Here is a 12,910-nt window from a genome sequence, read left to right as displayed (position 1 = left end):
ATTTCAAACTGACCATTTCTAACACCTACAGTTTACTTCATAGACCTCTCATATATCGTACGTATAAGGTCTGACACAAATATTTCTTTCTATATCTTTTTATGTTGTCATTTTATCCAATATCCAAGTATAATATCTATTTATGTAGTAAAACACAGACAATTCCCATCATTTTACAATTTTATAATTTTTCAATTTTTCAATTGTTGGTTTAAAGCAACTAACAATAATTAGGTAGGTTCAATGTCGCGATAAAGATAGGGTTCACTACAACATTATTAGCATAATTATCGGTGCGACATACTCAGGCTAATGTCGCACAATGCCTAACATTTTAATGGCTCAATACCAGTCCAGACCATTTGAGGAACTTGCTTATTAGAGTAAAATGTCCCACGTAACTATTTTAACAGGAGCTTCAAGAGGTATGTGTTATATTAATGGGTGATAGATAAGAAATGTTATATACTAACAATTTTTTAAGGTATTGGTAAAGCAATTGCTGAAATCCTCTTAACTACTAATGATCAAACCAAATTAATTGCAGTAGCCAGATCCGGTGATAATTTGAAAGATCTCGAAGAAAAATATGGTAGTGATAGAGTCGGTATAGTCATTGGAGATGTAGCTGAACAATCCACTACCAAAGCTGCTATTGATTTGGCAATTAAGAAATTTGGTCAAATTAATAGTGTCATTGCTAATGCTGGTGTATTGGATCCAGTGGGACCAATTGAACAAACTGATTTAGCTAAATGGAAAAGATTATATGATATAAATTTATTTGCAGTAGTGGACATAATTCAACAATCATTACCTGAATTAAAAAAGACTAATGGTAATATAATTGCTGTATCTTCTGGTGCATCATTAAAACCATACAATGCATGGTATGCTTATGGTAGTTCCAAAGCAGCTTTAAATCATTTAATAGCATCCGTAGCAGAAGAAGAAACTGATATTCAATCCATATCTATAGCACCAGGTGTTGTAGATACAGCTATGCAACAAGATATTAGAAATGTGTTTGGTAAAAAAATGGCTCCTGATGCATTATCAAGATTTACTGATTTACATAAAAATAATCAATTACTTAAGCCTGAAACACCTGCTACAGTTTATGTCAATTTAGCTATTAGAGGTTGGTCTAAAGAAGTCAATGGAACATATTTAAGATTTGATGATAAAAGCTTAGTTAGCTACACTAAATAGATATAATAGAAGTAGTATACACTACAAATATTTGTGTTGATAATTATCGCGTCAATTTATCTCCATGGAAAATTTTAGTGAGCCGACTTAAATTTTACTCTACTTTGTTAATAAACGGTAAGAAAAATGCTTGTTAGATCCAGTAGAATTGTAGGTGGTAGACCTTTGAGAGTGAGTGCGGTTCAGTCTGCATTTAGAAGATTTAATTCTTCAAAATCTTCATCAACTCCTCCTCCACCACCACCTAAGGGTGCAAGAGGTAAGTTATTATTGACTATTGGTGCATTGGCTATTGGTACTACCATTGTATCATCTATATATACCAAGGGTGAACCAAAGTCAGCAATTGAACCTGAACCAGTTAAGGCTACTCCAGCATTTCCAGAAGGAAAAGTTAATGTCATTTTTGTATTGGGTGGTCCCGGATCAGGTAAGGGTACCCAAAGTGCATTATTAGTTAAAGATCATGGATTCGTTCATTTATCTGCTGGAGATTTATTAAGAGCTGAACAAGCAAGAGAAGGTTCTAAATATGGTGAATTAATTGCTCAATATATTAGAGATGGATTGATTGTACCTCAAGAAGTTACTGTTGCATTATTAGAACAAGCTATTAAGGAAGAATATTCCAAAGGTGCAACAAATTTCTTAATAGATGGATTTCCAAGAAAGATGGATCAAGCTCATACATTCGAAGATACTATTGCCAAATCTAAATTCACTTTATTTTTTGAATGTCCAGAAGCTGTTATGTTAGATAGATTATTAGAAAGAGGTAAGACTAGTGGAAGAGCTGATGATAATGTTGAAAGTATTAAGAAGAGATTTAGAACCTTTATTGACACTTCTATGCCTGTTGTTGACTATTTCGACAAACAAGGTAGAGTTGTCAAGGTTAACTGTAATCAACCAGTTGATGAAGTATATGACCAAGTAAAGGAAGCATTAAAGTCAAAGGGTATATGATAATGCTATTTTAAGTTAGTAGCAGAGAATCACACTATATACTTATCAAGGATTCACGAATACATAATAATAGATTAAATCTACATAATAATTGTAATTAATTTTGTACCTTATACTGCTACACACCTCTACTTGCTAGCTTAGATCATTACTCTTACTATTGGATACCGTAATTCGGTAACATTCATATGTAATTGCAATTATAGGTGAATGTCGTGCAAAAAAATGTCGATAAATATTTGCGACATTGTGAATAGAATCAATATAAAAAACAATTTGTAATCCACCTAAATAATACATAGTTTACATCAGTAAAAGCTATAGAGAATTAATCTATTTAGTTATATTAGTATTATCAACTGTAGTTAGAGAAAAATATGTCTGCGATTAGTACTGGATTACCACCTGGATGGACCATTAGACTCTCGCGCGGTCACAATAAAGAGTACTATTATAATCAACTGACCAATGAATCTTCATGGGAACCACCATTCGGTAGTGACAATGATAAGTTGAACGAATACTTAAGAAAGTTTAAAGCTAATGGAAATAAAGCAGTAATTGGGGATGACTCTAAAGTGCGTGCTTCGCATATCTTAGTTAAGAATGAAACATCTCGTAAACCTAAGTCATGGAAATCAGAAGAGATTAAATTAACTAGAGATGAAGCTATTCAAATTATAAAGAAACTTCAAGCTAAAATCTTGAAGGGAGAATCTACATTTGCTGAAATTGCAACTACTGAGAGTGATTGTAGTAGTCATTCTAGAGGAGGTGATTTAGGTTTTTTTAATAAAGAATCTATGCAACCTAGTTTCTCTAATGCCGCATTTAATTTACATGTCGGAGAAATAAGTGATATAGTCGAGAGTGATAGTGGACTTCATATTATACAAAGAACTGGTTAAAAGATATTGAACATTAACTAATATCAAACCAACTTGGTTGTAAGAAGTTATATAAATTTTTGATATGAATTAAGACAAGACAAAAATATTTAATGTACATGTTTAACTATTAGTTATTAATTATAAAGACTGTAGATATTATATAGATTATAGTGCAAAAACTAAGTAATTAACATTAATAGTTAATGATTTAGTTTCGGTATTCAATTCAGTTTCGGTTACATAATGAGGCTGCAAATAACGGTAATAGATGGATGGAGTTAATACTGAATTAGGTAAATACTACTCCGGCTTACGGCGCAATTAACTATTCTAAAACCTTCTAAGGAATCAAGAAATCCCGTACCATTCTGCGGCTCTCCTACATCACCAGAAAATCTGACAATGCGCCTAAAATTAGTGCTCGGTTCGCTAGTGATTGCTACTTCAATTTGTATCAATTGTAAAAATTTTAGATGAGCCTCGTTACTAAAAGAGTCAATTGGCATATAGTAAAGAATATACCATATTTAGAACCTGTATATTCTACTTGTTCTTCTAAATTAATTTGGCACCGAATAACTCACAATAATTATATTTGGTACCGACAATTTTCACTCACAGTTCGCAAACAAAAAGTAAATTTCAGCCATCATCACTGGGGAAATCCAACAATTGTTAGTGGTTCACAAAGATTATTTAAATACGATAAATTATCTTCAAAGGTCAATTGGTATTCAAAAAATTTATTAAATATTACTAAAAGATCATATTGTTCTCAAATGTGTCATCATCATAATTCTTCAGATAGTTCAAGTTTAATACCTCTGGATAGAGAAGTATTACCAAATAATGTTAAACCCCTTCATTATGATTTAACTATTGAACCAATTTTTGAAAATTTTACATTTAAAGGTGAAGTAACAATTGATTTACATGTTTTAGAAAGAACTGATTATATTAGTTTAAATTCTCTTCAAATTGAAATTCAAGAATCTAAATTAAATGATATTGAACTTAAAAATATTCAATTTGATGTTAATAAACAAATTGTTACTTTTAAATTAGATGATCATTTAGTTGAAGGAGCTGATGCTAAATTATATATTAAATTTACTGGTACTTTAAATGAAGATATGGCAGGTTTTTATAAATCTTCTTATCAAGAAAATGGTGAAACTAAATATTTAGCTACAACTCAAATGGAAGCAACTGATTGTCGTAAAGTTTTCCCATGTTATGATCAACCAGCTGCTAAAGCTAAATTTACAATTTCTATAATTACTCAAAAGGAATTAACTGCTTTATCAAATATGGATGTTAAAGAAACTACTTTAATTGGTGATGATAAGAAATTAGTTGCTTTTAATACAACTCCAATTATGTCAACTTATTTAGTTGCATTTGTAGTTGGTGAATTAAATTATGTTGAAAATAATGATTACAGAGTCCCAATTAGAGTTTATGCTACTTCTGGTACTGAAAATTTAGGAGTATATTCTGCTGATATTGCCGCAAAAACTTTGAAATTTTTTGATAAGAAATTTGATATTGAATATCCATTACCAAAATTAGATATGGTTGCTATTCCAGATTTTGCTGCTGGTGCTATGGAAAATTATGGTTTAGTTACTTATAGAATTGTTGATTTATTAATTGATCCTGCTAATACTAATGCTACTACTCAACAAAGAGTTACTGAAGTTGTTATGCATGAATTAGCTCATCAATGGTTCGGTAATTTAGTTACTATGGAATTTTGGGATGGTTTATGGCTTAATGAAGGTTTTGCTACTTGGATGTCATGGTATGCTGCTGATTCTTTATTCCCACATTGGAAAGTATGGGAATCTTATGTATCAGGAACTCTTCAACAAGCTTTAAGTTTAGATTCTTTAAGAGCTTCTCATCCTGTTGAAGTTCCTGTTAAAAAAGTTGATCAAATCACTCAAATTTTCGATGCTATTTCTTATTCAAAAGGTTCTTCATTGTTAAAAATGGTTTCTAAATGGTTAGGAGAAGAAGTATTTATTTCGGGTATTTCTCTTTATTTAAAGAGATTTAAATGGGGTAATACTTATACTTCAGATTTATGGCAAGCATTAAGTGAAGTTAGTGGTAAAGATGTTAATAATGTTATGAATATTTGGACTAAGAATGTTGGTTTCCCATTAGTTAAAGTTGAAGAAGTTGATGATAAACTTATTTTAACTCAAAATCGTTTCTTAGCTACTGGTGATGTTAAACCTGAAGAAGATCAAGTTTTATATCCTATTTTCTTAGGTATTAGAACTTCTGAAGGTATTGATGAAACTATTGTTTTACTGGAACGTTCTATAACAATTCCAAAACCAGCTAATTTTGTTAAGATAAATGCTGATCATTCAGGTGTTTATAGAGCTGCTTATGAACCAGCTCGTTGGGCTAAATTGGGCCAAGTTGGTGCTGAAGGTAAGCTTACTGTAGAAGATCGTGTTGGTTCAGTATCTGATGCCAGTGCTTTAGCTTCTGCAGGTTTAATTGAATCCACTAGTTTATTCAATTTAGTTAGAACTTGGACTGCTGAATCTAACTATGTTGTATGGGATTCTATTTTAAATAAGATTTCTTCTATTAAACTGGTTTTCATCTTTGATGATGAATCAATCAGAAAAGGTCTTGATGGATTTGTTCTTGATTTAATTGAAGATAAATTTAATGAAATTGGATGGGAATTTTCTGATGAAGATGATTTCTCTTCTCAAAACTTAAAGAGTACTTTCTTTGCTTCTGCTGTAAGTTCTGGTCATCAAGGTGCTATTGACTTTTCTGTTAAAGCATTTGATGATTTTGTTAAAGGTGATAAGAAAGCTATTAATCCAAATTTAAGAGCTGTTATTTTTAACTATGTTGCTAAGGTTGGTGATGAAACAACATTTGAACATTTATTAAATATTTATAAAACTTCTGAATCAGAAGTTAGAATTGCTGCTTTAAGATCCTTAGGTAGATTCACTAAACCTGAAATATTAGATAAAGTAATTGCCTTATTATTACAAACTGATGTTATTAAACAACAAGATATTTATATTCCAATGCAAGGATTAATCAATCATAAAGAAGGAAGTCTTAAATTATGGGAATGGTTAACTACTGAATGGGATAAAATTTATAAATTGATTCCACCAAGTAGTTCAATGTTAGGATCTATTATTACTATTGCCACTTCAGGTTTTACTAAACAAGAACATAAGGATGCTGTTGAAGAATTCTTTAAAGAAAAAGATACTAAAGGTTATGATCAAGGTTTAGCTAGAGCACTTGATAGACTTACTATTAAAATCAATTCTGCTAAGCGTGATTTAGGTCCAGTTACTCAATGGTTATCAGTTAATGGATATTCCAAATAACTATCTGCTAAGTTTTAGCTTTGAATAAAAAGTATTGGTAAAGCTTTTAAACTAGAGAATGCTTTTTTTTTATATGTATATAAGTGTAAAGTCGTTTATTTAATTCATAATCAAAAATCGTCTAGTGGTGAATTATTTTAATAAAATTTCTCTATGAATAAAGGATATATGAAAATTTTGAGTAGCATAGATACCACATTCAAGTGGTCCAGCCATGACCATATTATCATCAGCAATTTCTAATAAAATATCATCTTTAGGAGATGGTACAAAGGAACATGCTGATACATAATATTCCACTAATTTATGTTCCTTTATTACATCGGCATGAAGAATTAATTTCTTATAATGATTTAATGGAGGAAGAGTAGGGAATAATAAAGAAAAGTATTTTGAGTTAAGTATACATTTATCAAGCACAAGATTCAATATCTTAGGTCCAGCCTTTCTCATGAAAGATGTAAATGCTGTTAATTCTAATTCAATATCTTCATCTTTAAGCGTAGTATGCTTATAAGTTCTAAATCCGGCAGATCCTAAAGATCTACTAATAATATTAAGATCTAAATTAAAATCGTTATCAACTATGGTGATCTTCAAATCATCAATCTTACTTAAATCAAATAAGGTATAGTACTTCTCAGGTATATCACAATCATAACTCTGTTCGAGATTTGTTGCATCTTGTGAAAAATCTCGAATATATCCATCTTCATACAGTAATTTTTTAAATACTTCATTTGATCCAAGTAAGATAAACAAATTGAAATCATCAACATCCTGTAAGGCAAGATCTTCTGGGATTGTTTGTGAACTCTTGATTCTCTGAGTTTGAATTATTCCGAACTTGAATCGTGACTTATCGTAAGATTTATTCACAAGCTTCTTTATACCTTCGAACCTGTATTGGTCATCTCGATGATGGTAGAACCACTCTTTCTTTAATATCAATAACTCGAATGTCATACCAACATAGACAGAAGATTAAGCAAATAATTGTGTTCATAGTTCTAATTAATCTTAGTATCTTAAGTCGCGAAAGACATCTAGGAGCGCCTGAAAACGGGAGACATTACCTGCAAAGAAAACGCCGATAAAGATTTTAAGAATATGCATACTTTAATTACTGTTATCTGGCAAGATTTTTTTACATCCAAATCCCATGATTTGTTTATGTATATAGCTTATAATTATTGATGTTCTAGACTTGACCAAATAATACTGCAGAGAACTTATTTATTTAAGCTACATTGATGAACCGATTAATATATATTTATAACAATGATTTCCAACGAGACAACTTCTGTCGGAATGCTAGTTAGTAATGACCTATATGTATTAAAAATGTTAATATCAATACTGAAAAACACAAAGTAATTGTATATCAAATGAAAGAACTCCTTGAATCTTGTGGCATAAATGCATGGTTCTCGATTTGACCATCAATCTGAAGCATGTGGAATTCTCCCCAAAATAAAACAAATAGGATTCATCAGAAACACTACTGATAGATACAAAACCGAACTTCAAATCGTAGACGTAGACAACTGTTATTTATACTCTTTCCAATAAATCTGAAACAAACATAATTTTATTTAAAAATATGATGTGTCACCACCCCCTATTATCTCCGCCCGTAAAACATAATAATCGGATTTCCTATAAATACATACACTTGAATGAGAATATACCATTAGTCATTACGGATAATTATGTGAAGTAGTATCATTCTGAGCTTTACTGGTATAATCCTTTTTGACACCATCTAGACATAGAACTAATAATTAAATATTTACATAGTTGACTAAATATGTATCACTCTATGATATATAAATATATTAACTATATACTTATGTAGATTCTACAACATTCATATATCTTAATATTAACACAAATTTTTCTTCTTCAAATGGGAAGTTTTGTCTAAATTTGACAATATGTTTCCAACGTTTTGCATTCATACCTTTGGATTCTCGAATTAGTTTATCCCATAAATGAAATCCACCAAAGTTTTGTTTGATAATTGATGTTGATAATACATCATAATGTTTAATCAATAAACGTATATGGTGTTCATGTTGTATATGATTGGCCCATATCAAGATATTCCCCAAATATGACAATACTGAATAGTCCAAATTGTTTTGATGAACATTTCTATTGGATGGGGTAAGCTTTGTACGAGTAGTATCAAGATTAATTTCATCATAACCTCCAAATAATTCTAAAACATTGGGATATATTTGAGCTGTATTCTTGAATCCTACAGCTTCATATAATGCAACATTAATACATAATATAATAAAGATTCTCTTTTTATCTACATCATCAAACAAGTCTTGATTATGTTTCATACAGAATTTCAATGCAGTTGAAGCATACTTTGAACTGGCAGCTGAAGATATGATGGTTTTGATTTTAACATCAGATGGATCAATATTAAGAATCTGCCGATATGAGAGTCCTATAATGGTTCTTTGAGGTTGGATTTTAGGAAGATTCTCGGAATATCTACTATTTATATTTGATTTTGGAGTAGGACGAAGTCTAACATTGAATGGAGTTATAGAATCATCTGTTTCTTGTTCTTGTTCTTGCTCAACTACAGGTTCAGGAGTAGCTGAAGCAGAAGTTGATGTCACTATATTATCTGACTGTTCAGCTGACTCCTTAGCAAGCTGTCTTGATTTCTGTCTTCTATTCCACCTCTTTTTGTTCTTAACCTTCTTACGATCGATCTGAACTTGTTCCTGTTCATTTATGAAATCTTCAAAATCAATTGGTTCTGGTTCTGGTTCTGGTTCTGGATCCTCTCTTGACTCGTTCTTTGTATGCCCATTACTATTTGGAGACTCTGTTTCAGCTTCCTTTTTTGGCTTTTTGGACTTTTTAGATTTTTTGGGAGTTATCTCTTTCTCTTTCACTTTCACTTTCTCATCCTCACTATCACTTGAAAATTGTATATCTTCTATATCTTTTGTTATATCTGCTATTGATACCTTTAACAATTTACCCTTTCGAGATTTCTTTGTTTCTACTTCAACTTCTTCCTTAATAGGTTCTTGTATAATGGGTTGTGAAATTTGTACATTAGATATTGGATGACTATCTGAATTCAATAAATAATCTAAATCATTCTCAAATTGATCTTGAACAGAAATTTCATGAACATAATCATTAACATTAAATTTAGAACTCTCACTACCTATAGATCCTTCAGATACTTGATCTCCTGATAAATCTATACGTTCTACTAATTTGGCAGATTTCTTTTTACGTACTCGCCTAACTCGCTCGTTCTTATGAGCTAGAACTTCTGTCATTACTTTATTCTGGTATGGCTTATAAAGTTCTGTTATTCCACGTAGTCTTTGAAGCTTTTCTGAAGATGCTCACATAATAGCAGTATATAAAAAAAAGTAAAAAAACTGATTGTACCACATTAAAGTTACGCGATACTATGACTTAGTATAAATTCAATAGTTTTATAATAATCATAAGAGTAATAATAAATACAATAGTATTAATAATAAGAGTAATAATAATAATAATAATAATAATAATAATATATCGTATTTTTCATTTCTAAATAATATAAAAAGTTTTATGAAAGAATTAAATTTTTCTTTTCTTATCTGCTTTTTGAAAAATGTTTAAAAGATACTAAACATTCAAATATATACAATCTGATTGGTTTAAATAATATATCAATGTAAGACGAGATTTAATGCAAAATTATGGAATAAAAGGTTACCACGCCAATGAACAAAGACGATATTTTACTTAAATTTATACAGAAAATGAAAATATTTGTCGTAGTATCAAATATGATTGCTAATTTAGAAAGTAGCAACAAAAGATTCAGTGGTAGATCTTAATTTATCTAATAATTCTTTAGATAATTCACCCTTAGTCTTAATAGCATCTAAGATTTCAGTTTCATTAGATTTTAAGTGAGCTAAGAAAGATTCTTCAAATTCACCAATTCTTTCTAAAGCAACATTATCTAAGAAACCGTTAACACCAGCGAAAATTAATGGGACTTGTTCTTCAGCAGATAATGGAGAGTATTGCTTTTGTTTTAATAATTGAGTTAATCTTTCACCTCTAGATAAGGTTTGTTTAGTAGAAGCATCTAAATCAGAACCGAATTGAGCGAAAGCAGCGACTTCTCTATATTGGGCCAAGAATAATTTCAAGGAACCAGCAACTTGTTTCATGGCTTTAACTTGAGCAGCAGAACCAACTCTTGAGACAGATAAACCAACATTAATAGCTGGTCTAATACCCTTGTAGAATAATTCAGCTTCTAAGAAAATTTGACCATCAGTAATAGAAATAACATTGGTTGGAATATAAGCAGAGACATCACCACCTTGAGTTTCAATGACTGGTAAAGCAGTTAAAGAACCACCACCATTAACTTCAGACATCTTAGCAGCTCTTTCTAATAATCTAGAATGTAAGTAGAAAACATCACCTGGGTAAGCTTCTCTTCCTGGTGGTCTTCTTAATAATAAAGATAATTGACGGTAAGCAACAGCTTGTTTAGATAAATCATCATAGACAATTAAAGCATGTTTACCATTGTCTCTGAACCATTCACCAATAGCACAAGCAGTGAAAGGAGCAATATATTGTAATGGAGCAGCTTCTGAAGCAGTAGCAGCAACAATAATGGAGTATTTAAGAGCATCATTTTGTTCTAAAGTTTGAACTAATTGAGCAACAGTAGATCTCTTTTGACCAACGGCAACGTAAACACAGTATAACTTTTTAGATTCATCAGCACCATCATTCCATCTCTTTTGATTTAAAATGGTATCTAAAGCAACAGCGGTCTTACCAGTTTGACGATCACCAATAATTAATTCTCTTTGACCTCTACCAATTGGGACTAAAGCATCAACAGATTTTAAACCAGTTTGCATAGGTTCAAAGACAGAAGTTCTTGGTAAAATACCTGGGGCTTTAACTTGAGCTCTTGAAGAAGCAGAAGCATTTAATGGACCCTTACCATCGATTGGGTTACCTAAACCATCGACAACTCTACCTAATAATTCAGGACCAGTTGGGACATCAACAATCTTACCAGTTCTCTTAACGGTTTCACCTTCTTTAACTAAAGCATCAGAACCGAATAAGACTACACCGACTTGATCAGCTTCCAAGTTTAAAGCCATACCTTTAACACCGGAGGCGAATTCGACTAATTCTTCAGCTTGAATGTTGTTTAAACCGAAAACTCTGGCAATACCATCACCAACAGATAAAACTCTACCGGTTTCATTTAAGTTAGCTTCATCAGAAACACCTCTAATTCTTTCTTCTAAGATAGAGGAAACTTCAGTTGGAGCAGCTTTAGCAGAAGCAAATCTTCTAGCAGTTAATTGAGCTGGACGAGCCTAAAAATTATAGTTAGTATTTATGATAATTTAATGTTAAATGCATGTTGATCCTTAGCTTGAATTAAATAATTATTCAATTTTTACAAATTATGATTATGATTATGATTGTTACTGTTGAATCATTGGATCATTTGATCATTAAATCATTTATTGATTATTAGAATAAGAACCAACATGATAATTCACTGCCATATTCCTAATATGTCTCTTATATGCGTTGGTATTATTGATATTGATTGATTTGGTATATTTTTCAGTATCGGCACAGTTTTTTTTATGATCCCTCATTGGTCGCTCACCGAAAAAAGCTCAATGGCCAAAATTGGGTTGTGCTCTTTGTTGGAGTGGTTTCCCAACATCAAATCAATTGAATTGATTTAATGACTTGATTAGTCAATTGGGAATGAGATTAGAATCATACTACATATACAATGGATTGAATATTGGTTTACTGTGGAAACAATTGATGAAATATTGATTGATTTATTATGGTGAAAAATTCAAAAGCTTTTGGAGAATCGACAAAATGAATATTACTTAAATGGTTATACATACAACTCTTAAGGATCTGGCAGCAACAGAGGCTGAACGAGCAGCAGTTCTTAACACTGGACGAGCTGACAACATTCTATAAAAGATGATAGATGCTTGGGGATAAAGATTGAATCTCTTGATAAAGTAAAGGAAGTACCTCCAACCAAATTGTTAAGTATGAAAAAAAATTTTTGGTGGTCGCTCGTTCAATTTACCCGCACACTAACTGCACCAAAACTGACTTAAACAGTGTATTGCGGGTGCGTAAATTCGAATTCGCACCAAATTGAAAATCGATTTTTATTGGTTGAGACAATCGGGTCACGTGTGTTTGCTCACCATACAATCTACTATGTATGTATATATGTATGTATATTTGTATGTATAAATTTGTATATATATATATATATTATATATTCCCATATATGTTAATTAAGTCTTATATAGATTATTATTATTTAAAATGGGAATGATATCTGATTTTGTTCTGAAAATGCATACTGGTAATAAGTAC

The 12,910-nt window shown here is 31.0% G+C and overlaps 7 protein-coding genes across 7 annotated transcripts; 4 read left to right on the top strand and 3 right to left on the bottom strand. All coding sequences in view use genetic code 12, as the record gives it.

Moving 5' to 3' along the window:
* Nucleotides 1-282: 282 nt before the first annotated feature.
* Nucleotides 283-1,313, top strand: RJT21DRAFT_98868 (SDR family oxidoreductase). The gene is made up of 2 exons (XM_064885755.1): nucleotides 283-425; nucleotides 485-1,313. Exons 1-2 carry the CDS (start codon nucleotides 389-391, stop codon nucleotides 1,210-1,212), a joined length of 765 nt encoding a protein of 254 aa, XP_064736928.1. The 5' UTR covers nucleotides 283-388; the 3' UTR covers nucleotides 1,213-1,313.
* Nucleotides 1,314-2,465, top strand: URA6 (bifunctional uridylate/adenylate kinase). The gene has a single exon (XM_064882426.1). It carries the CDS (start codon nucleotides 1,339-1,341, stop codon nucleotides 2,176-2,178), a length of 840 nt encoding a protein of 279 aa, XP_064736927.1. The 5' UTR covers nucleotides 1,314-1,338; the 3' UTR covers nucleotides 2,179-2,465.
* Nucleotides 2,466-2,501: 36 nt separating this feature from the next.
* ESS1 (peptidylprolyl isomerase) lies at nucleotides 2,502-3,199 on the top strand. Its single transcript, XM_064882425.1, has one exon. It carries the CDS (start codon nucleotides 2,556-2,558, stop codon nucleotides 3,084-3,086), a length of 531 nt encoding a protein of 176 aa, XP_064736926.1. The 5' UTR covers nucleotides 2,502-2,555; the 3' UTR covers nucleotides 3,087-3,199.
* A 648-nt stretch (nucleotides 3,200-3,847) lies between these two features.
* Nucleotides 3,848-6,454, top strand: APE2 (metallo-aminopeptidase; the record flags this gene model as incomplete). Its single annotated transcript, XM_064885552.1, has 1 exon — nucleotides 3,848-6,454. The coding sequence occupies one exon, from the start codon at nucleotides 3,848-3,850 to the stop codon at nucleotides 6,452-6,454; it is 2,607 nt and encodes an 868-aa protein (XP_064736925.1).
* Nucleotides 6,455-6,520: 66 nt separating this feature from the next.
* Nucleotides 6,521-7,862, bottom strand: RJT21DRAFT_51655 (uncharacterized protein). Its single transcript, XM_064884899.1, has one exon. It carries the CDS (start codon nucleotides 7,418-7,420, stop codon nucleotides 6,587-6,589), a length of 834 nt encoding a protein of 277 aa, XP_064736924.1. The 5' UTR covers nucleotides 7,421-7,862; the 3' UTR covers nucleotides 6,521-6,586.
* On the bottom strand, nucleotides 7,863-9,960 carry RJT21DRAFT_51656 (uncharacterized protein). Its single transcript, XM_064884900.1, has one exon. The coding sequence runs from the start codon at nucleotides 9,775-9,777 to the stop codon at nucleotides 8,305-8,307; it is 1,473 nt and encodes a 490-aa protein (XP_064736923.1). The 5' UTR covers nucleotides 9,778-9,960; the 3' UTR covers nucleotides 7,863-8,304.
* Nucleotides 9,961-10,010: 50 nt separating this feature from the next.
* Nucleotides 10,011-12,643, bottom strand: ATP1 (F1F0 ATP synthase subunit alpha). Its single transcript, XM_064882424.1, has 2 exons — nucleotides 12,418-12,643; nucleotides 10,011-11,859 (listed from the first exon to the last, which is right to left on the bottom strand). Exons 1-2 carry the CDS (start codon nucleotides 12,487-12,489, stop codon nucleotides 10,294-10,296), a joined length of 1,638 nt encoding a protein of 545 aa, XP_064736922.1. The 5' UTR covers nucleotides 12,490-12,643; the 3' UTR covers nucleotides 10,011-10,293.
* Between the last annotated feature and the right edge of the window lie 267 nt (nucleotides 12,644-12,910).

This window comes from Scheffersomyces amazonensis (genome assembly GCF_036850825.1).
Source record: "Scheffersomyces amazonensis strain UFMG-HMD-26.3 chromosome Unknown RJT21scaffold_6, whole genome shotgun sequence".
NCBI lineage: Eukaryota > Fungi > Ascomycota > Pichiomycetes > Serinales > Debaryomycetaceae > Scheffersomyces > Scheffersomyces amazonensis.
Note: the sequence above shows the minus strand (reverse complement) of the source record. Positions and strands in the feature narration are given on the sequence as shown.